Source organism: Urocitellus parryii, chromosome 6, assembly GCF_045843805.1.
Source record: "Urocitellus parryii isolate mUroPar1 chromosome 6, mUroPar1.hap1, whole genome shotgun sequence".
Lineage (NCBI taxonomy): Eukaryota > Metazoa > Chordata > Mammalia > Rodentia > Sciuridae > Urocitellus > Urocitellus parryii.
Window position 1 is genome coordinate 49,291,069 of NC_135536.1, and position 24,558 is coordinate 49,315,626.

Below are 24,558 nucleotides of genomic sequence, written 5' to 3' on the forward strand. Positions count from 1 at the left end.
ATGTGCGTAGTTTGATCTAATGGATACAATTTATAGATCTGGTGAAGAGACTCTTTGGATGAATTTACTGATTTATTTTTATGCCCCTATTGTATTCAACATCAGTGTACTTTCTGCTTCCTCTGAGTGTTCAGTGGTCCATTAGGAATGGAAATTAAGCAATTTACAACTGATAAAGAAAAAATTAGGCTTAAAAAATAACATGTTGGCCAGCTCTGTTTTGCTGAGTAGTAGAGAAACCAGTTGAGAGATAAGATTCATGAATGCTCTGACTTTTGCTTAGGTTCCACTTTGCTCATTTGTGTGCACTCAGAAGTTCTCAAAACCATTCCATTTTCAAAGGAAAACAGATTTAATGATAATTGTATTCTTTCACTTTAAAAATAGAACTCTGAAAAAACAGCATTATCACCTTTGACTATTTGATCTCCTATGAATTTTTAAATTACATACATTTAAAATTTTGCTTTAGAGAAGCATAATTTAGTTTTGCACAATGTTTTCATGTTTTTTGTCAATTTTAACATATTTTTAAAACACATTGATTGAGAGCTGTAGATGTAGCTCAGTAGTAGAGCACTTGCCTAGCATGTGCTAAATCCCTAGTAACAACAACAATAACAACAAAAATTGCTTGAAAATATCATTTTAAAACACTTAAAAATATATTTTGAAATATTTTTATTCATTATTAACAAAAAAGCCCATAAATGCATATGAAAGTCAAATAAATTATCTGAATTTATTAAGATTTGTTAATAAAAGAAATGGTTTGCTGGAAAAAGTATTGCTATATCATACTAAATAAATGTTAAAGATTTCTTTACACATCTCCAAATAAGAAAACATTTTTCAAAAAATTTAATACATTGTTATAGAGTAATTGACTATATGCCTAAAATATGAAGTAAATATTTTTATCATCATGGACAAAGCATACAACTCTAGAACCTATAATTTGATTTCCTGGACTTACTAAATATTAGTCTATCCTAGTCCAATTTACACCATTTGTCTTTTTTATGCCAGCTTTCTGATTTGGCTCTGAAGTATTCTATCATTTGCTGTTATATGATACTAGCTGCAAAGCTAGCTCTTCCAGTTTACTGAATATGCTTAGTATATTCTGTGACTGATAAATCAATAAAACCTTATTGTAATATACAAACTTCCATTTCTGTAAACCAGTTATAAGCATATGTAAGCGAACACATGAGTCCAAAAAACGTATATGTTGTGATTATATTGACTCTGAAAACATTTGACTTTCTTAGAGGATATCAATTATTGTGTAGTTTGGTTGTAGTGCTGCTCATAAGTTTTGGAATGATGAATTCAGTGAATAGAAAACAATAAAAAATGTTTATATTCTACAAATGCATTTTAAGTAGTTATTCTGGAAAGCTACATGTTAGTGGCAAATTAATAGATATGAATCACATTTCTTATTTGGGAATGAAACTGGGGCCTGTTAATAAAATTTTTATTCTCAGTAATTGAATTTGAAATTGGCTTCAGATATTTGCAAAATCATTAGGATAGCAAAAATAACCTTTAAAACTTTTAAATATCATTAAATAAAAAATGTAAACACAATCAACTGTGTGCTGATTAAGTAAATGTGTTTAGAAAGGAGTAAGATGAATGCATCAAAGGATTTGTTTTAGCAGTAATGTCATTTGCTCATTTTAAAAATAATTTGTACTTGGGCTGGGGTTGTGGCTCAGAGGTAGAGTGTTCACCTAGCAATGCGAGGCCCTGGTTCGATTCTCACCACCACATATAAATAAATAAAATAAAGGTATTGTGTCTAACTACAACTAAAGAGTAAATATTAATAATAATAATAATAATTATTATTATTATTTGTACCTAATGAAAATTTTTGTTATTCATTAGAATTTGGCCCAGTCTTAAACAACTAATATGCCTGGCTGATCAGTTCTTTAATGGTATCATTTTTTCTGATAGATTTTATCATTTTCATAAATACCCCCTTTGATTACTACTACAAAGTGATTATTTTATAATTTGTTGCTCTAGGTGTTGTAATTAGTTATTATGAAGTGAAAATCTAAAGAAAAATTTATTGCTTCTAGGAAGCAATAAACATCTTGTTTAAAGAAGTAAGTGTGTTATTATAACTATACCAAATATAAATATTGGAAATTTTTTCAAATCTAAAAAACAAATGTATTTTATTCTAAATATAAAAGAGAGAGAGAGCCAGGCATAGTATCACACGCCTGTAATCCCAGTGGTTTGGGAGGCCAAGGAGGATCATGAGTTCAAAGTTAGCCTCAGCAATTTAGCAAGGCCCTAAATAACTCAGTGAGACCCTGTCTCTAAATAAAATGTAAAAAAGGGCTGGGGATGTGGCTCAGTGGTTAAGCACCTCTGAGGTTCCACAAAAAAAAAAAAAAGTGAAAGAAAATCCCTAGTGGGTGAATGAAGAAAGATTGTTGCACGTTTAACAAAGGCCATGATTTAAGTATTTTCCTAATTATACAATATACAATAGTAGCCTTTTCATCAGTTTTATTCTTGTTTTTACTCAGTAAATACTTTTTAAACATCAACTGTGTCAAGCATGAGGCTAGTCACTGGTGAACAAACTCAAACTCAGAGTACACCTTGACCTCATGAAAAAATAATCTTTTAGGATAGATTAAGTATTAAAAATCCATATAAGACTATATGGATAAATATGTTTATCTTTATACTTATATTGATATCCATATATTATGGATAAGTATGTTTAATGTGATGAGGAAAAATGCCAGAGAAGTCTAATTTACATTTATGGTAGGAGAAGGGGCTTCTACCTTTGCTGGGACCAGTAGTATAAATAGGAATTAATTTAATTAGCAAAAACAGTCTTCCAAATGGAAGCCAAAGCAAAGAACTTGGCTTACTGGAGAAATTACAAGATCTTTACAACTAAGTGAGGGCAGCTCAGAACAATAAGGATGGTATCATATGCAGATCTTGGCAGATCTCTTAGAACACTTTACCCTATGTTAAGTGGATATGTCTGTTAGTTTCTACTATTAACTTTATCTTCCTAAAAGTGGAAGTTTTGATGGATTTTCATCACGGACATGTACTGATTTACATTTTGAAAAGATTAACACCGTGTTGAAGATAATTAGTATAGGACAAGTATACAGGCAAAGAGACTTTCTAGGAAGCAATAGCACTGTTGAGAAATCACGATGACTTAAATTTGTGGTGTCAGTGCAGAGGGAAAGAAGTAGGGAGATTTGAGAATTCTTAGATGGATGTAGGGTGTCAAGGAGAGCTCCCAGATACCTGCTTCATAATCTGATAGATAGAAATACAATTTACTGAGGTGAGGAAGACTACAGGAAGAACAGTAGAAATGGGATAATGTGTTTAACAGGTTGAATTTGAGTGGTATGTGAGACATCCCAGTGGTTATACCCTTTCTGATTTCTTAGTTTCTCAAGGAAACTAAGGATTTAAATTTATAATAGTTAATCATTCAAAATTCTTTCTTTTTTATTATTTTTACTTGCTGCATTATAGTTTATACATAAAAGTAGAATTTATTGTGATATATTCATACATGCACACAGTACAGTTTGGTCTACTTCATTCTGCAATTATTCATTATTCTTTTTTAAAATTAATTCTTAATAGGTCCATTAAGAAAAATATTTGGATTTAGGGTGGGGTTGTAGCTTAGTTGTGGAGCACTTGCCTAGCACATCTGAGGCACTGGGTTTAATCCTTAGCACCACATAAAAATAAATGAATATAATAAAGATATTGTGTCCATCTACAACTAAAATAATTTTTAAAAAGAAAATAAAGTATTTGGATTTGTATTGCTGAATATTTATGATAAAGTTTTCTAATGCAAAGAGGATAATCTGCAGTTCTCTTGCCTGAGAGATAACCTTATCATTAGGTTATGTTAGGAGGTCAGATAACATCCAGTGGTGTATTTGATGTCTAAAGTACCAGGCATGGTCTCAGAACACTATTATTTAATGTATTTTTCCTTCTAATAGATTATTTTTATTCAAAAGGTTTTATTGAACCATTGTGCCGGAAATTGGTTTAGATTTTAAAATTGTCACTCACACTTATATGTCATTTGTTTTATGCCAGAACTCTTCTTTGCTATATGTATTTCCTGCTGATCATGAACTTGTAATAAAACATAGTGGATAGATTTTAACCAGACATGTATATAATTTCAAGTCATAATTCTAGGTTATATTTTATATCAGGGCATTTAAAAATGTTTTGCTTGGAGGTTAATATTGGTTTAACTATTGCTATATAGCACATTATTGTGAAACTTATTGGTTTAAAACAACATGAATTATTTCAGTTTCTGTGGGTTAGGCATCTCAGTGAGCTAGACCCCCTGGCTCTTGAGTCTTTTGCAAGGTTGCATCTATTCTAAAGACCTGCCTGGGGAGGATCTATTTCCTTAAAAAAAAAAACTTATGAAACTGTTGTCAGTATTTGGTTCTTTGTAGACTATTGGATTAAGGCTTTGGTTTCTCATGCACTCGAGGCCTCTTTTGATGATTTTCTGTGTGGTCTTATAACATGGCAACTGGCTTCATCATAATGAACTAGCAAGAGAGTAAGAGAGAAAGAATAAGCAAATAGAATGTTGTCTGTCTTTTGTAACCTAATCAGACATGACATCCCATCAGTTTCACCATGTTTTGATCATTAGAAGCTAGAGTCACTAGGTTCAGTCTACACCAAAGGGAAGGGAGTTACACAATGGTATGACTACCAGGCAACAGTCATTGGATGCCATGTCAGAAACTGCCTCCTATGAAGTTCATAAAAAGTTTAGTTACTTTTATTGGTCCTTGGGTAACTGAAAAATGGTAGTCTGTAAGACATGCAATTAATCATATTGTTTCATGAGCAGTGAAAGTTGTGGGCAAATGCATAATCACAATCTGACCTTGGGATACTATTCCAATCCTCTGAAAGTCTACAACATCCTGTCTAAAGAAACCAAAGGTCATGGCAGAGTCAAAACTTCTAAAGAAAACACAGCTTGAGCCAGAAAGTAAGTACCAAGAATCATGCATATTCAGATACTGATAGATTGTGAACAGGGCAATTAGCAGAGTACCTCTGTGGTGTTGTCAGTCTAGCCAGCCTCCTATTTATATATTTGAATTTTAAGATTAAAAGTGCCACAGGTAGTGTAAAAAAGCAATACAGAAAGAATTAATTCTTATCCCTTTCAAATCAACATTAACACAGAGAAGAATCTGAGTCCAAATTAATCCAACTTTTCTAGTAAAAATTAGAAAAATTAAATAATAGAGAAGGGGCATTTATTAGTGTTGAATGTACAAAGTAAGTCTGTTATTTGAATGCATGCTGAGGTGTGGCAATTTCATTGGTACTTGAGATCTGTTTGTTGTTGATAATTGATGCAAGGCAGTAGAAATGGAAACTCAATAAAAAATTTGAGTAAACAGGGACTGAGGTTATGGCTCAGCCTAGCATGTATAAGGCCCAGGGTTTGATTTTCAGCACCACATATAAATAAATAAAATAAAGGTCCATCAACAACTAAAAAATATATTTTAAAAAATTTTTTTGAGTAATCAAATACAAGTATCTAAACACTGAAGCTTATTTTTAAAAAAAAGTATAATCATTAACATGAAAGGTTACCAAAAAATAATTTGAAATAAGATGAGCATTATTATTGCCACAATAGAAATGTCAGTGCATGGACAGCTGTTAAAATATTTGGTGAAATAAGGAAGAAGAATTTCAAGTAGTAAAAGGATAGAAGTTGAATAAGAATAATGCCTGCCCTTTTCATGTACATTGAATTATTGGAATGGACTTCCAGTAATAGAAAATTCCCATAAGCTTATTTCTTTCACTGTCCAATTTGATTATTAGTCAAGTAGGTACTATATAATATAGCAAGCACTGAGATAGATACCAGGAAGTACAGGTAAATAAAATTCAAGGCAGCAACACCTAGAGTCTAACAAGGGATAACAACAAATAGAGCAATCACACAGAAGTGTGTATACTGAGGAGACACTTAGGAAGGACTCCTATCTCAGACTTGGATGAGTTAGGAAAGGTTTTCTAGTTGTGGAAAACTTTGTTCTATTAAATATCCCAGTTATGTTAATAGAAGTTTTTATTACCTATCAGTGTGTGCAATAGAAAAGGAATATAAGGGCTGAGATTGAGGCTCAGTGGTAGAGCACTTGCCTAGCACATGCAAGGACCTGGGTTTGATCCTCAGTGCCATATAAAAATAAATAAAATAAAGATATTGTGTCTCACAGCAACTAAAAAATAAATATTTTTTTTAAAATGAAGGAATATAAAATTGAAGATTCCACCCCAAAAAAAACATAATTTTAAAATATTGACTTTGCTATGGAATATATGTATGTATGTATATATATATATATATATATATATATATATATATATATAATTATTCAGAAAACCTAAGCAGATCCATATTCTTCATTTGAATCCCTTGGGGTTATCAGTGTTTCAGAATTTTCCAAATCTTACAGAGGAAGTATGGTGTATATTCTCTTTATTGTGTACCTCCATTTGTTCCAGAAAAACATGCCATAATCAAACACATACAGTAACATATATGAATTGTCTCCCTAAATCAGGTCAGATTTTGGTGCTATATGAGTTTGCAGCAAACTTATAAATATGCTTTGGGTTTTTCAGAGTTTTCTGAATGTGGAAACTATACATTAAGGGATTATGAATATAGCATATTTGTCCATAAAAAGATAGTTGGACCTGATAAATTAATAATAAAGACACCCAGTGAAATTTTTATATTGTGCCTATAATACCAATCTGAAATTAAGGTGAAGGGTCTCAATCAGGTCTGTTCCTCTTCGATGTTGTATTGACTATCCCTCAATAATGGAGAGTATCAATGGAAAAAGGTAGAAAGTATTTCTTTTTTTTTTTTTTTATTGGTCGTTCATAACATTACATAGTTCTTAATACATCATATTACACAGTTTGATTCACGTGGATTATGAACTCCCCCTTTTACCCCATATACAAATTGCTGTATCATATCAGTTTCCCTTCCATTGCTTGACATATTGCCTTTCTAGTGTCTGATGTATTCTGCTGTCTGTCCTATTCTCTACTATCCCCCCTCCCCTCCCCTCCCCTCCCCTCCCCTTTTCTTTCTCTACCCCTTCTACTGTAAATCATTTCTTCCATTTGTATTATCTTGTCTTGCCCCTCCTTTCCTCTTATATGACATTTTGTATAACCCTGAGGATCGCCTTCCATTTCCATGCAATTTCCCTTCTCACTCCCTTTCCCTCCCACCTCTCATCCCTGTTTAATGTAAATCTTCTTCTCAAGCTCTTCTTCCCTACCCTGTCCTTGTTTACTCCCCTTATATCAAAGGAGTCATTTGGTATTTGTTTTTTAAAGATTGACTAGCTTCACTTAGCATAATCTGCTCTAATGCCATCCATTTTCCTCCAAATTCTATGATTTTGTCATTTTTTAATGCAGAATAATACTCCATAGTATATAAATGCCACATTTTTTTTATCCATTCATCTATTGAAGGGCATCTAGGCTGGTTCCACAGTCTTGCTATCATGAATTGAGCTGCTATGAACATCGATGTAGCAGTGTCCCTGTAGCATGCTCTTGTTAGGGCTTTAGGGAATAGACCGAGAAGGGGAATAGCTGGGTCGAATGGTGGTTCCATTCCCAGCTTTCCAAGAAATCTCCATACTGCTTTCCAAATTGGCTGCACCAATTTGCAGTCCCACCAGCAATGAACAAGAGTGCCCTTTTCCCCACATCCTCTCCAGCACTTATTGTTGTTTGACTTCCTAATGGCTGCCAGTCTTACTGGAGTGAGATGGTATCTTAGGGTAGTTTTGATTTGCATTTCTCTGACTGCTAGCGATGGTGAGCATTTTTTCATGTACTTGTTGATTGATTGTATGTCCTCCTCTGAGAAGTGTCTGTTCAGGTCCTTGGCCCATTTATTGATTGGGTTATTTGTTATCTTATTGTCTGATTTTTTGAGTTCTTTGTATATTCTGGTTATTAGGGCTCTATCTGAAGTGTGTGGAGTAAAGATTTGTTCCCAGGATGTAGGCTCCCTGTTTATCTCTCTTATTGTTTCTTTTGCTGAGAAAAAACTTTTTAGTTTGAGTAAGTCCCATTTGTTGATTCTATTTGTTAACTCTAGCGCTATGGGTGTCCTATTGAGGAATTTGGAGCCCGACCCCACAGCATGTAGGTCGTAGCCAACTTTTTCTTCTATCAGATGCCATGTCTCTGATTTAATATCAAGCTCCTTGATCCATTTTGAGTTAACTTTTGTGCACGGCGAGAGATAGGGATTCAGATTCATTTTGGTGCAAATGGATTTCCAGTTTTCCCAGCACCATTTGTTGAAGATGCTATCTTTCCTCCATTGCATGCTTTTAGCCCCTTTATCAAAAATAAGATAGTTGTAGTTTTGTGGATTGGTTACTGTGTCCTCAATTCTGTACCATTGGTCCACCCGCCTGTTTTGGTACCAGTACCATGCTGTTTTTGTTACTATTGCTCTGTAGTATACTTTGAAGTCTGGTATCGCTATACCGCCTGATTCACACTTCCTGCTTAGTATTGTTTTTGCTATTCTGGGTCTTTTATTATTCCATATGAATTTCATGATTCTTTTATCGATTTCTACAAGATATGCTGTTGGGATTTTGATTGGCATTGCATTGAACTTATATAGGACTTTTGGTAATATCGCCATTTTGATGATGTTAGTTCTGCCTATCCATGAGCAGGGTATATTTTTCCATCTTCTAAGGTCTTCTTCTATGTCTTTCTTTAGGGTTCTGTAATTTTCATTGTATAAATCTTTCACCTCTTTTGTTAGGTTGATTCCCAAGTATTTTATTTTTTGGGGGGATATTGTGAATGGAGTAGTTGTCCTCATTTCCGTTTCAGAGGATTTGTCGCTGATATACAGGAATGCCTTTGATTTATGCGTGTTGATCTTATATCCTGCCACTTTGCTGAATTCATTTATTAGCTCTAATAGCTTCTTTGTAGACCCTTTTGGGTCTGCTAGGTATAGAATCATATCATCTGCAAATAGTGATAATTTAAGTTCTTCTTTTCCTATTTTTATGCCTTTAATTTCTTTCGTCTGCCTTATTGCTCTGGCCAGTGTTTCGAGGACTATGTTGAACAGAAATGGTGAGAGAGGGCATCCCTGTCTTGTACCAGATCTTAGAGGGAATGCCTTCAATTTTTCTCCATTCAGAATGATGCTGGCCTGTGGCTTATCATAGATTGCTTTTACAATGTTGAGGTATGATCCAGTTATCCCTAATATTTCTAGAGTTTTGAACATAAAGGGATGCTGTACTTTGTCGAAAGCTTTTTCTGCATCTATCGAGATGATCATTTGGTTCTTATTTTTAAGTCTATTGATGTGGTGGATAACATTTATTGATTTCCGTATATTGAACCAACCTTGCATACCAGGGATGAATCCTACTTGATCATGATGTATAATTTTTTTGATATGTATTTGAATCCGATTCGCCAGAATTTTATTGAGGATTTTTGCATCAAGGTTCATTAGAGATATTGGTCTGTAGTTTTCTTTCTTTGAAGTGTCTTTGTCTGGTTTTGGAATCAGGGTGATGTTGGCCTCGTAGAATGAATTTGGAAGTTCTCCCTCTTTTTCTATTTCCTGAAATAGCTTGAAAAGTATTGGTGTTAGTTCCTCTTTAAAGGTTTTGTAAAACTCTGCTGTATACCCATCCGGTCCTGGGCTTTTCTTAGTTGGTAGTCTTTTGATGGTTTCTTCTATTTCCTCTATTGTTATTGGTCTGTTTAGGTTGTCTATATCCTCCTGGCTCAATCTGGGCAGATCATAAGACTCAAGGAATTTATCTATGCCTTCACTATCTTCTATTTTATTGGAGTATAAGGATTCAAAGTAATTTCTGATTATCTTCTGTATTTCTGTAGTGTCTGTTGTGATATTGCCTTTTTCATCCCGTATGCTAGTAATTTGGGTTCTCTCTCTTCTTCTCTTCGTTAGCATGGCTAAGGGTCTGTCAATTTTATTTATTTTTTCAAAGAACCAGCTTTTAGTTTTGTCAATTTTTTCAATTGTTTCTTTTGTTTCAATTTCATTAATTTCAGCTCTGATTTTAATTATTTCTTGCCTTCTACTACTTTTGCTGTTGTTTTGCTCTTCTTTTTCTAGGATTTTGAGATGAAGTATGAGATCATTTATTTGTTGGTTTTTTCTTTTTTTGAGGAATGAACTCCAAGCAATGAATTTTCCTCTTAGAACTGCTTTCAATGTGTCCCAAAGATTCCGATATGTTGTGTCTGTGTTTTCATTTAACTCTAGGAATTTTTTAATTTCCTCCTTGATGTCTTCTAATACCCATTGATCACTCAGCAACCTATTGTTCATTCTCCAGGTGATGCTTGATTTTTCCTTTCTTCTTTTATCATTGATTTTCAGTTTCATTCCATTATGATCAGACAAGATGCATGGTATTATCTCTACCTCTTTGTATTGTCTAAGAGTTGCCCTGTGACATAGTATATGGTCTATTTTTGAGAAGGTTCCATGTGCTGCTGAGAAAAAAGTGTAGCAACTTGATGTTGGGTGGTATAGTCTATATATGTCAATTAAGTCTAGGTTGTTAATTGTGTTATTGAGTTCTATAGTTTCCTTATTTAACTTTTGTTTGGAAGATCTGTCCAGTGGTGAGAGAGGTGTGTTGAAGTCTCCCATGATTATTGTATGGTGGTCTATTAGACTCTTGAACTTGAGAAGAGTTTGCTTGATGAACACGGCTGCACCATTATTTGGGGCATATATATTTATGATTGTTATGTCTTGTTGGTGTATGGTTCCCTTGAGCAGTATGAAGTGTCCTTCTTTATCCCTTTTGATTAGCTTTGGCTTGAAATCTATTTTATTAGATATGAGTATGGACACTCCTGCTTGTTTCCGTGGTCCATATGAGTGATATGATTTTTCCCAACCTTTCACCTTCAGTCTATGTACATCTTTTCCTATCAAATGCGTCTCCTGTAGACAGCATATTGTTGGGTCTTGTTTTGTGATCCATTCTACTAGCCTGTGTCTCTTAATTGGTGAGTTTAAGCCATTAACATTTAGGGTTATTATTGAGATATGGTTTGTTCTTCTATCCATATTTGTTTCTTGATGTTACTAAACCTGATTTGTTATCCTCTTTGACTACTTTCCCCCCTTTACTGTCCAACCTCCCATTGTTGGTTATCAATGTTATTTTCCATTTCCTCTTCCTGTAATGTTTTGCCAAGGATTTTTTGAAGACATGGTTTTCTAGCTGCGAATTCTTTTAACTTTTGTTTATTGTGGAAGGTTTTAATTTCATCTTCTAACCTGAAGCTTAATTTCGCCGGATACACGATTCTTGGTTGGAATCCATTTTCTTTAAGCGTTTGAAATATGTTATTCCAGGATCTTCTAGCTTTTAGAGTCTGTGTTGAGAGATCAGCTGTTATCCTGATTGGTTTACCCCTAAATGTAATCTGCTTCCTTTCCCTTGTAGCTTTTAAAATTCTCTCCTTATTCTGTATGTTGGACATCTTCATTATAATGTGTCTAGGTGTGGATCTCTTATGATTTTGCACATTCGGCGTCCTGTAGGCTTCTAGGATTTGGGATTCTGTCTCATTCTTCAAGTCTGGGAAGTTTTCTTGTATTATTTCACTGAATAGATTGCTTAATCCTTTGGTTTGGAGCTCTGTGCCTTCCTGTATCCCAATGACTCTTAAGTTTGGTCTTTTGATATTATCCCATAGCTCTTGAATGTGCTGCTCATGGTTTCTTAGTAGACTTGCTGAGCTATCTATGTTCTTTTCAAGTTGAAATACTCTGTCTTCATTGTCTGATGTTCTATCTTCTAAGTGATCCACTCTGCTGGTAGTATTCTCAATTGAGTTTTTAAGTTGGTTTATTGTTTCCTGCATTTCTAGTATTTCTATTTGTTTGTTTTTTATTACCTCTATCTCCCTGTGAAATTGATCTTTTACTTCCTGGATTTGTTTGTCAATGTGATCTTTCATTGTCTGATTTTGCTGTCTCATGTCTTCCTTGAGACTCCAGATCATCTGAAGTATGTATGTCCTGAGCTCTCTATCTGACATTCCATCTGTTGCAGCTATTACCTCTTCTAAAGTTGAGTTGACCTGCATTGCCTGTGGTCCTTTCTTTCCTTGTCGTTTCATACCGCTGGCGTTTCTTTCTGCTTGGTGAAATTGTTGTGTCTTTGATATTTTCCCTCTATTTATTTATATTGCTCTTGTATAGTTGGAAAATCACTCTTGCAGGGCAGGTAGTGGTTGTGATCCTCCTCCAATTAGTGTGAGCCATCTACCATGCTGGCAGGCCCTAGGTCTGCTTTGCTGGTCGGTCAAAGGTCCACCTACTCAGCAGGCGCCAGGGGCACCTGTATCACTCCGTAGGTTGCTGGGCCTAACCTCCCGATGGGTTGCAGGTTCGCCTCACTTGCAGGCACTGGGGGAGGGGCCGGTTCCGCCCCTCAGCAGGCTTTGGGCCCGCTCTGCTGTTGTTCACAGTCCCCCGCCTACCTGCAGACACTGGGGGAGGGGACGGGCCTAGCCCTCAGCTGTCCGCCGGACCTGTCCTAGTGGGTCCGGTCCGCGATCCCTGCAGGCGCGTGTATCTGCTGTCACTTGGCTGGTTGCTGGGCCTGACCCGCCCGCCCGTGGCTTGCAGGTTCGCCTCGCTTGCAGGCACTGGGGGAGGGGCCGGTTCCGCCCCTCAGCAGGCTTTGGGCCCGCTCTGCTGTTGTTCACAGTCCCCCGCCTACCTGCAGACACTGGGGGAGGGGACGGGCCTTGCCCTCAGCTGTCCACCGGACCTGTCCTAGTGGGTCCGGTCTGCGTTCCCCGCAGGCGCGTGTATCTGCTGTCTCTTGACTGGTTGCTGGGCCTGACCCGCCCGCCCGTGGCTTGCAGGTTCGCCTCGCTTGCAGGCACTGGGGGAGGGGCCGGTTCCGCCCCTCAGCAGGCTTTGGGCCTGCTCTGCTGTTGTTCACAGTCCCCCGCCTACCTGCAGACACTGGGGGAGGGGACGGGCCTAGCCCTCAGCCGTCCGCCGGACCTGTCCTAGTGGGTCCGGTCCGCGATCCCTGCAGGCGCGTGTATCTGCTGTCACTTGGCTGGTTGCTGGGCCTGACCCGCCCGCCCGTAGAAAGTATTTCTAATGGTTTATTTGTTGCAGGCGAGATAAGGGCATATCAAAAGTTGTTTATGACAAAAGAGTCACAAAAAACTTGATAAGTATTTTTAAGTATGGTTTTTAATAACTCTTGGTCTCTCTAAGCCTCTAATTGGGCTTAGTTGTTTAAATGCTACTTTCTACTGCTGGTCAGTATAGTAACTCTATAGATCAAACCAAGTTTATTATGAGGAATTTGTCACAACTGGAAGTGTTTGATATTTCAACATTTTTCCAAAATTTTATTCCAGTATAGTTAAATTGTTTTCCAGAATCATACAAGACAGTTAAGTTTTATTTTTACTGAACTATATAACTACCTATTTATTGGGATAAGTAAAACAAAAAAGTCAAATACCAACACATTAAAGGTTTTTGAAAGAAGGATTTGTGATTTTCTCTGCAAAGATGTCCTTTCATTATAGTCCCCATTAGCTTTTTTTAATAAAGTCTTTTATATATATATATAACTTTGTTTAAAATTTATTTATTTTTTATGTGATGCTGGGAATCAAACCCAGTGCTTCACATTTGCTATGCGAGCGCTCTACCACTGAGCCACAACCTGAGCACCACCACTCCCATTAGCTTTTGAAGGATATGTCACTAAAGGATAGGACAAGATATAGACATAGTTAATATTACTTATAGCCTCAATTTCTCATTGGAAACTATTTTGACTTCTCCCCCACAACTTTCTTCATAGTTTGGTAAATGTAATCATGATTTCAAGTGAAGCATTTTGCCTATTCATAACTAAAAATTTGTACTGGCGTGTCTAAGAAAGGTGAAAGCAACTGTGTATATCTTGATAGTGCTATAAAATAATATAACTTTGGAATTTCAGTCTCTTCAAAACTATCAACTCTCTAGAGACTTTCATAATTATAATTATTAATTTTCTGTGGATATAAAACATTATAAGAGTTTACTATGAAGGGCTGGGGGTATTACTCAGTTATAGAGTACATGGTGAGCATGTGATAGGTCCTGTGTTCAATCCCCAGCACCAAAAAAAAAACCCCAAAACTGAATAATTTGAATCTTAAAAAAATTAATCCATGTGTATACCCTTTTTAGACTAGAGTGAAAGCTCTGAAAAAGGAATTTGGGATTTTTAAAATTTCTAATACAAGGAATGCTGTCAGTGAATAGCCTTCTCCAAACTTGTGTTTATGTAGTTCCTTTCATCTGTAGGGTTAAGAAATGAAATGAAGTGAAATTTTAAGTTTTGAAAAATAACAAAAATTTTGTTAAATATTGCTGTTTGAGTCAATATTTTCACTACTGTGACTGAAAGACCTGAAAAGAAAACAGAGGAGGAACTATTAATTTGGAACTCAAGGTTTCAGAGGTCTCAGTCTGTAGGCAGCCAACTTCTTTGCTCTAAGCCAAGGATGAGGCAGAACATCATGGTGGAAGGATGTGGACGAGGAAAGCAGCTCAGGACATGGCAACAAGAACAAGGAAGCAGAGAAAGAAAGAGAGTTTCACTCACCAGGGACAAAGGCATATCCCCAGCGACCCACTTCCTCCAGCCACACCCTACCAGCCTGTAGTTACTGTCCAGTTAACCCATTCAAGTGTATTAGTGCATTGATTAGGTTAGGGCTATCCTAACCCAATCATTACCTCTAAGCTATCTTGCATTTCCTCACACATGAGCTTTTGGAGGACACCTAATATCTAAACCATCACAATTGCCAAATATTGTTCTTTTAAAAACTTGTACTCAAACTATTACTATTTGCTGATGGCATGATTCTACATTTAGAAGATCAAAAAAATTCCACCAGAACACTTCTAGAACTAATAAATGAATTCAGCAAAGTAACAGGATATAAAATCGATACCCATAAATCAAATGCATTTCTTTTTTTAAATATATTTTAATCAATGACTATAGTTAATAATGACATATTACACATTTGAAAATTGCTGAGAGTGTAGATTTTAAGTATTCTCACTACAAAAGATGATAAGTATGTGAGGTAGTATATATTTTAATTAGTTAAATTAATTAAAATTTTAATTAATCAAATGCATTTCTATACATAAGTGGTGAATCCACTTTAAGAGAAATTACGAAAACGACCCCATTCAAAATAGCCTCTAAAATTCATAAAATACTTGGGAATCAATCTAACCAAAGAGGTGGAAGACCTCTACAATGAGAACTACAGAACACTAAAGAAGAAAATTGAAGAAGACCTTAGAAGATGGAAAGATCACCCATGCCCTTGGATAGGCAGAATTAGCATTGTCAAAATGGGCATACCACCAAAAGCATTAAGTAGATTTAATGCAATTCCTATTAAAATCCCAATGACATTCTTCACAGAACTAGAAAAAGCAGTCATGAAATTCATCTGGAAAAGTGAGACCCAGAATAGCCAAAGCAATCCTTAGCAAGAGTGAAGTAGGAGGCATCACAATACCAGACCTTAAACTATACTACAGAGTATACATAGTAACAAAGACTGCATGGTATTGGCACCAAAACAGACGTGTAACCCATCGTACAGAATAGAAGACACAGAGATAAACCACATAAATACAGTTATCTCATACTAGACAAAGGTACCAAAAACATTCACTGGAGAAAAGATAGCCTCTTCAACAAATGGTCCTGGGAAAACTGAAAATCCATATATAACAAAATGAAGTTAAACCCTATTTCTCATCATGCAAGAAACTCAACTCAAAGTAGATCAAAGACTTGGGCACTAGAACAGAGACCGTGCACTAACAGAAGTAAAACTAGGCCCAAATCTTTACCATGTCAACTTAAGATTTAACAAGACTCCTAAAGTGCAAGAAGTAAACTCAAGAATCAATAAATGAGATGGATTCAAACTAAAAAGCTTCTCAGCAAAGGAAACAATAACATGAAGAGAGTGCCTACAGAGTGGGAGAAAATCTTTAGCACATGCATATCAGATAGAGTACTAATCTCCAGGATATATAAAGAACTCAAAAAACTTAACCCAATCAATAAATGGACTAAGGAACTTAACAGACACTTCACAGAATAAGGAATACAATCAATCAATAAGTATATGAAAAAATGTTCAACATCTCTAACAGTTAAAGAAATGCAGATCAAAACTACTATAAGATCTCATCTCCTGTCAGAATGGCAATTATCAAGAATACAAACAACAATAAATGTTGTTTATTTTTTTTTAAACTGTTTAAATTTGGGGGGAAAAGTACACCCATACATTGTTGGTAGGGCTGCAAATTGGTACTACAACCATTATGGAAAGTGGTATAGATTCCTCAGAAAATCTGGAATGGAACCACCATTTGACCCAGCTATCCCACTCCTCAGTTTATATCCAGATGACTTAAAATCAGCAGACTACAGTTGTGACCTCTTCAATGTTTATAGCAGCTCAACTCATAATAGCTAAACTATGGAACCAACCTAGGTGTCCTTCAGCTAATGAGTGTATAAGAGAATGTGGTATATATACATAATGTAATATTATTTGACCTCAAAGAAGAATGAAATTATGACATTTGTAAGTAGAGAATATCATGCTAAGTGAAATAAGCCAAGCCCAAGAAAACAAAGGCCAAATGTTTTCTATGATATGCAGATGCCAAGTCACAATAAGTTGTGTGTGGTGAGGACATAGGGAAGAATAGAATTACTTTGGATTAGGCAGAGGGGAGTGTAGGGAGGGGAAGAGGTGTGGGAGGTAGGAAAGATAGTAGAATGAATTGGACTTTATTATCCTATGTGCATATATGACTACATAACCAGTGTGATTCTACATCATGTACAACCAGAAGAATGAGAAATAACTACATTTATGTATGATGTGTCAAAATACATTCTACTGTCATGTATAACTAATCAAAACAAATTTAAACAGTTAAAAAAAACTCATACACAGTAAGCAATCTATGAGAATGCTCACTTCCCCAAGTCTTCACTGTATAGTAATTTGTTAACCTTCCCATTTGAGAGGTAAAAAAAATTGTGCCTTATTTTAACATGCATTTCTTCATGAATAGGGTTAAAGATTTTTATATTAACAATATATTTTTCTTTTGATATGAACTGCCCATTAATGACCTGTTTGTATTTTCATATTGGACAGTGAATCAGTTTTTATTTATTTCTAAGGACACTTTGACTAGTAGGTAAATTAGTTTTTTATTGTATATACTGTAAGCATTTTTCCATGCTTAAATTCGCATAGGTTACTTTTGTTTTTCAACAGAGAATTTCTATTTTTCTTTTACTCTGTCAGGTTTATTTGATAGATTGTGGTGTTTTATGACAACTGAGGCAGCTGGCCTTCTTTTGAGTTGCTTATTTAAGGTTTATTTTTATAACTATTTATGATTACCACAAAAAAAAAGCATTAGAAGGCTGAGGGTGTGGCTCTGTGGTAGGACACCTGTCTGGCATGCACAGGCCCTGGATTCAACCCCCAGCAAAACACACACACACACACTCACACGCACACACACACACACACACACACACATCTACATATGAAAAAAAAACAACACTAGAATCATTTGTCAATGTGATCTTTGTGTACTTTTTGTTTTCTTTTAGTAAGGAGTTTTTATTAATTAGTTCAGTAGATAATAGTTTTAATACTTTAATGACAATTCAGATTGGTTTATCTTAGCAAATAAACTATTTAGTCATAGTCCTTCAGCCATAAATCTCTTCTTCCAAAACAAATATCCTTCAAGGATAAAACAAACAGGATCAAAACGTAATGAGAGGTCTGAACTCTTAGATGCTAGATTGACATCATTTGGGTGTGGGAGATTAAAGGAAAGCACCTGAGATAGCCCTGACTGTAAAGGAAATCTTTCTTTAGGTTCAAATAGTCTTTTTAAATATTGTAAATACTTAATTAGGAAAATTGTAGGGCCTTGATTTATGTTGTTTAAAAACAATGAAGTAAGTAGTTCTTCCATCTTTGTGAACCATGGGTCCCTTAGTTTATCTTTCTGGGAAACTTATAGCTATTATGAAGTAAAATTATAAAATATACATAGTATATATTTCTGAATATAAATATTACAGTTACTTTTAAGCTTCATTCTCTCTGTCAGGCTTATAAATATCCAAACCTGTGGAAAGTTCAGCAAAAATTGAGAATGAGAAAAAAAAATAGGTTACATTTTTCTCTCTTAAATACCCACTTGTAATCTTTAGTAGTTATGTTCATGTATTTATCTTGGTTTAAAGAAATATTAAATATCTTGATAGGCTAAACATTTGGAGAATGCTTACTTACCCATAATATTCATAACTTGGCATTTTTACAAAATGTTTTATATAATACTTACAATTTTATAAACTAAATGTATCACTTAACATTTTGACACATTTATGAAATGACATCTTTCATTCATATATAATCTTAAGTGCCTTTAAATCTCTTGTATGGTTGTACCATAAATCATTTAAGTAGACATCTGTAGATATACCATTGAAGAAGTACAGATTTTAACTCCCTTTTAATTGAATGGAAAAGAAAAATAGGGCGCAGGTTTTTCATAACCTTCAAAGACACTGATACATAACAAAGCAAAATTAGGCTTTGGAAGATGGAAAAGGCAGAATGTCCCATCAAAGATCTGCCTGCCATCATTTGAGTATATTGAGAGAAAAGTTTAGAAAAGGGTAATAGTTTGTTTTAAAGATATAAGTCAATCTCTGTTCTCAGTAAGCACATCAACATAGTGGACCAGCACTTTTGACAGGTTAAAGTGAATGATTAAAGTCTTTGTGTGTATGAACTTAATGTTACAAGCACTACACATTTGGAAATTTTTGGCACAAAGGTGACAATTAAGCATAAGAAAGCCAGGCATGATGGCACATGCTTGTAATTGTGGTAGCTTGGGAGGCTGAGGCAAGAGAATCACAAATTCAAGACCAGCCTTGGCAACTTAGGGAGACTCTCAGCAATTTAGCAAAATAAAATAAAAATATCTCAAAATAAAAAGGACTGGATATTGGATATGTAATTGAATGGTAGAACACCCCTGGGTTCAATCTCCAGTACCAAAAAAATTAAATAAACTCCTTCCACGTGTTCTTTCAAGTTTCCATCATCTTTTTTTCTTGCCATTTCATGGTAAACATAAAAATTGTTTTTTATTACTCAATTTGGTGTTCAAATTTTATCTTATCACATTTTGGAAAGAGATAGAATTTTAGTGAAAAACATGGACCAAGTTGAGGGAAAAGAAAAGCAGTAAATTGGGGTTTATTTTTATCTCTTACTGTTACTACAAGATAAAGAGAAAGACAACTAATCAAAAAACTGTGTCATGTATTAGCACTGTTTTGAATTTGGTGAGATATATTGAAAGTGTGTCATTCATCTATTGTCCACAAGATGTTTATAGCATTAGTAGTTAGTTTCAGTTTTTGTTTTTTCTTTTTCAAAATAATGCTACATTTAAAGTACTTATAGCTAAATAATTTGAAGAATGCACAGATTTGTACAAGTGACATCATTGAGTTAAAAACAATCTTGTCATAATATATTTTCTGCATCAGTTATTTTTTATTTCATAGGATAGACTGGTACTAAGTAATCTGTTCATTTTTCAGTGCAGGTAATACCATTTGAGAAGGAAGGTTTCAGCCATGGAGAATGGGTGGGATATGAATAAGCAGAAAGGAAAGAGAGGTTAACAGAGAGGAGAAAAGCAGCATAAATAAAGCACAGAGAGGTCCAGAAGTCAGTCTTGCAGGAATAGAAGTTCCTGTAGGATGACATCAGATAGGTGATGCAAGTTTGAATTACTGAGAGCCCTCAAGATATGCAAAGACATCTAGATTCCATGTGATAGGGAATTAGAACCCATTATAGAGTTTTTAACATCAGCAATGATAACTGGATGAAAATATCATGTTAGGAACATCAGTTTCTGTCTCAGCTTTGGAGGATTAATTGAAGTAGTTGGTGTTAGAAACCAAAGTACCAGCTAAGTAACAATCATAATAACATAGTATAATAATAAGACAAATGGTGTGCTGGTGTGGACTGGTAGCAGTTAGAACAGAATGAAGAGATTCATGTCAGAAACACTATTGAGAAAATAAGATTTGGTGAAGAGATATGAAAGGTAAAGAAGTCAGTGTTTTAAGGTTTTCTGCCTGATAGGGACAACACAGTGCCATTAATAGAATGTCTTTAGTTCAATACTAAGAACTAATTTCACTTTCTTTTTGTGTATCCCTAACTTATAAACTTATGAGAAAAAATATTAAGTTGAGTTTGGGAACAGTACTGCCAGGTGGCAGATATAAAACTCATCAAAATTGGCTTCCAGAAACTGAACAGCCAAAGAAGGGGAAGGCTTCTTCGGATTCTTCTCTGAGAGTAATAGAAATACCCATGAGAATTTCTCTGGAACGATGGCAATTTAGATTCTATAACCCCATTTCCTACATAATTAAACTCTTTCTGCAGAGTTTAGTACTAAAAGTCAGAATGTCCAAAGTTAGTCTGAATCATAAAGATTATCTTAAGAGCTGTATCTCAAGCCATTCAAAGATAGGCCAAATGTCAAGGCTGCGGCTTGAGGTGTCACTCTTCAAAAGGCAATATGTAACTCTTCTGCTGGGCAAACAGCAGATCAGTTCCTGAACTGATGTCATTCAGGTTGGGAAGAATTATCTGAACCAGCCTGGTGTGTGAATATTTAAAAGTCCAGATATAAGCAGCTGAAAGCAGCATGTAGAGAGGGTTGTACTGATTATTTTGTTTAAAAAACGCACAGGAAGAGAATGAGCTGTTAGCAAAGATTTATAGCAATTATTCATTAATGTTACCAGGCAATTTGCTCCAAAGTTTAGGTAACAAAACACATACCAGAGGAGGTCGACAGTACACATTGCCTAAACCTAAACTAATCTAAAGAAAAGCACCATCCGTTGTAATATTCATATATCATGTTTTATTGAGTCTTGGAAAATCCTTAGGGATTTTATCAGGAGGAAAGCTTGAGGCTATTGTCTGCCAATTAAGATAAAAGAATAGTTGTCATTGGCTTTTCAGCATATACTCTAGTACTCTATAAATCATAATCATTGTAAATGAGTCTATATTATCTGTGTTGCCAATTTCAAGTAGTTTCTGGAATATAAAGATCTATATTATTAACAGTACAAATGATGTAAGTCTAAAAGAAACCACATGAAAAAAATCCACCTTTGCTAATAAATTACTCACTATAAATAAATTGAATATAAATATAATTCATATTCAAGACTCTTAGTCTTTGATGCAGTTTAGTGAAGAGTGTTCTGTAATTCAAAAGTTAATGTGTCCCTGTGTCACTAACTTGCTACCAAGGAATAATCTAGATACTAAAAAGAAAGCCTATTAATCCCTAATACTACACTTTAACACATAAAGGAAAGATGTATGTGATTTAATTTCAAGTCATCTATGGTGCTCAAAAAGTATTAACTGTGAAGTGAATGGATATTAAAGAATGGAAATTACATTTACAAGTGGCATATAAAATCAGAAATCAGGAAAAAAATGAAACTTGGTCAGAAACTCTAGTCTTTGTATGCATCCAGAACTCTTTGTCTACAAAGTACAAACAAATATATAGTACATATTTGTAATACAAACTATTTCAGATAAATGAATATGTAAACCTGTTCCATTCTTCAACATAAGTGGCATAGGCCTTTATAACATTTTCATATTCTATGTTGTTGTGATGGCATGACTATTTAAATGAAGTATATTCTGTGTTAAGTATGCATCATAAAAATTTCAAAATAATCTGCCTTTTCATGGTTATGTTACTTAACTAAATTTTGATGTTTTACAAAGATGGATCTCAGTGCAAAAAAAAATAGGACTCTATAAAATATCTAAGTCTTGTAACATACAACTTTCAACTGCCAAGAAGAAGCAGTGACTACCTAAATGTTTAGAAATATCATGAATGAGATTATACTTCATGCTTCTATTTATAGAAGCCTATTTTGCTATTTAAATTACATATAAGAGGATGTGAGGGGAAAGGGGAAAAAAACAAGTGAGAGAAATGAATTACAGTAGATGGGGTAGAGAGAGAAGTTGGGAGGGAAGGGGAAGGGAGGGGGGATAGGAAGGGGATAGAAAAGGCAGTAAAATACAACAGACACTAGTATGGCAGTGTGTATGAACGTGGATGTGTAACCAATGTGATTCTGCAATCTGTACATGTGGTAAAAATGGGAGTTGATAACCCACTTGAATCAAATATATGAAATATGATATGTCAAGAGCATTGTAATGTTTTGAACAACCAATAAAAAAAAGAAAATATACAATGATGAACAAAATATATGTTGTCCCTACCCATGTTATGAGGCCTCATGGGGCTCCTTCCTCCTTCCCTTCTTTCTTCCTACCTTTCTTTTTTCAGTACTGGGGAATGAATCCAGGACCTCACACATCCTAAGCAAGCACTCTATCATTCATTATTTCTTTTTATCCTTTATTCCAATAATTCTATACATCTTTTTACACAGCAAAGTAGTTTGGGAGAAAGGATCATATTAGATTTGATTAATTTGGCAGTTATGATAGAAATCAACATACACTAATTATTAAGTAGGTTTAGCTTTAAAACTAAATATTGTTGGCTGTATTTCCCAATGGGGGGCCCCCACTTTCTTTTTAACACATTAGATCCAGCCAATAATGCCAAATGATAAATTGTTACTTGGTGTTGAGTTTTTCTGGGCATTTTATATATGATTTAAATATCCTTTTATATGCAAAGTAAAAGAACCCTATAAAATTATCACTTAATTCATTCTGTTACCAAGATCACTTTCTAATGTTAAGTTAGAGGCTTAAGAAAAATAGCTCTATTATCTTCTGTTAATACTTTCCTCATAGTGTCATCTACTGCACTGCTGCTGCCATGGACTAACTGGAATTCAGTGGACGGACAATCTAGACATCTAATTTGTGAAGTACTAATTAAACCAGGCAAGGTAGTGTACTCCTGTAATCTGAGCTACTTGGAAGGCTGAGGCAGGAAGATAGCAAGTTCACCACCAACCTGGGAAATTTAATAAGACTCTGTCTCAAAAAAAAAAAAAAAGTGGTTTTGATTATTTGTTTTAAGAGCTAGGATGTGGCTTACTGGTAGAGCACCACTGGATTCAATTCCCAGTACTGCAAAAAAAAAAAAAATGTACATATGCAAAATCTTAATCCCTGTGCAAAATTATAGGAAGTTACTATCTTAAAATATGAGAATTAAAATAAAACTACCTTAGAGATACTACAAAGAAGGAAATGTCACTTTAATACTTCTTCATGTTCTGATTTTTTAAAAATTTTTTTAGTTGTTAATGGACCTTTATTTTATTTATTTATTTATTTGCATGCTGAAAATTAAACCCAGTGCCTTGCACATGCTATGCAAGTGCTGTACCACTGAGCCACCACCCCAGCTCTCATGTTCTAATTTTTAAATGGGCTAAAATGAAAGAATGCAGCTTTACAAATTGTTATGTTTTATGTCTGATATTATCTTTATTATTAATCCAAATACTGATTGATTAGTGAGCCTTATTTTTCCAAGTTTACCTAAGAGTAAATATTAGTCTATGTATAAAATACAAGTAACTTTTCTGTGCCTTGTCTACTTTGGGTCTTAGTGCCATTGAATAAGGAATGTATGTAATCTAAGTGTTATTGAATATACATGTACCAAGATTTTTCTATAATCCATTTAATCTGAAAGATAAATCTATGTTCCTTGCTTAATTTCAAGGTGCAAAGCAATTCCTTAGTGTTAATATGAATCTAAAAGTGATGCTAAATAAAGCACGATAAATAAAATAATCCAGAAATTGTGAGGTCTGAATATAGCTTATTCCCACATTCTCACTATTTTCCTGTGTCCTCACTCTCTTTCCACAATATTTAAAATCTTAGAACCACTTGAGAAGGAATCTTAGGAATCTTATTATTTCATAGCTCAATATGGCTAAGAACCCCTTCCCATGATCTATGTTTACAATTTTGTTTCAGTAAAAAGACTTCATATGACATGTATCTACAATAGATACCCCCTAAAAACCTGTGTAGAATGACTGTTTAAAAGGTGCCATTCACAGTATGTCTGGAATCTCAGCAGCTTGGAAGGCTGAGACATGGGTTTAAAACCAGCCTCAAGAACAGCAGGGTGCTAAGCAACTCAGTGAGATC

The 24,558-nt window shown here is 34.8% G+C and overlaps 1 protein-coding gene across 1 annotated transcript in view; it reads left to right on the plus strand.

The window, feature by feature from the left end:
• The window catches only part of Mipol1 (mirror-image polydactyly 1), a 323,741-nt gene extending 300,461 nt beyond the window's left edge, over positions 1 to 23,280 (plus strand). The window contains exon 14 of the mRNA XM_026408983.1: positions 23,236 to 23,280. Within this exon, the coding sequence (XP_026264768.1) occupies positions 23,236 to 23,269 (34 nt within the window). The 3' untranslated portion in view covers positions 23,270 to 23,280. The remainder of the gene's footprint in view (positions 1 to 23,235) is intronic.
• The last annotated feature ends 1,278 nt before the right edge of the window (positions 23,281 to 24,558 follow it).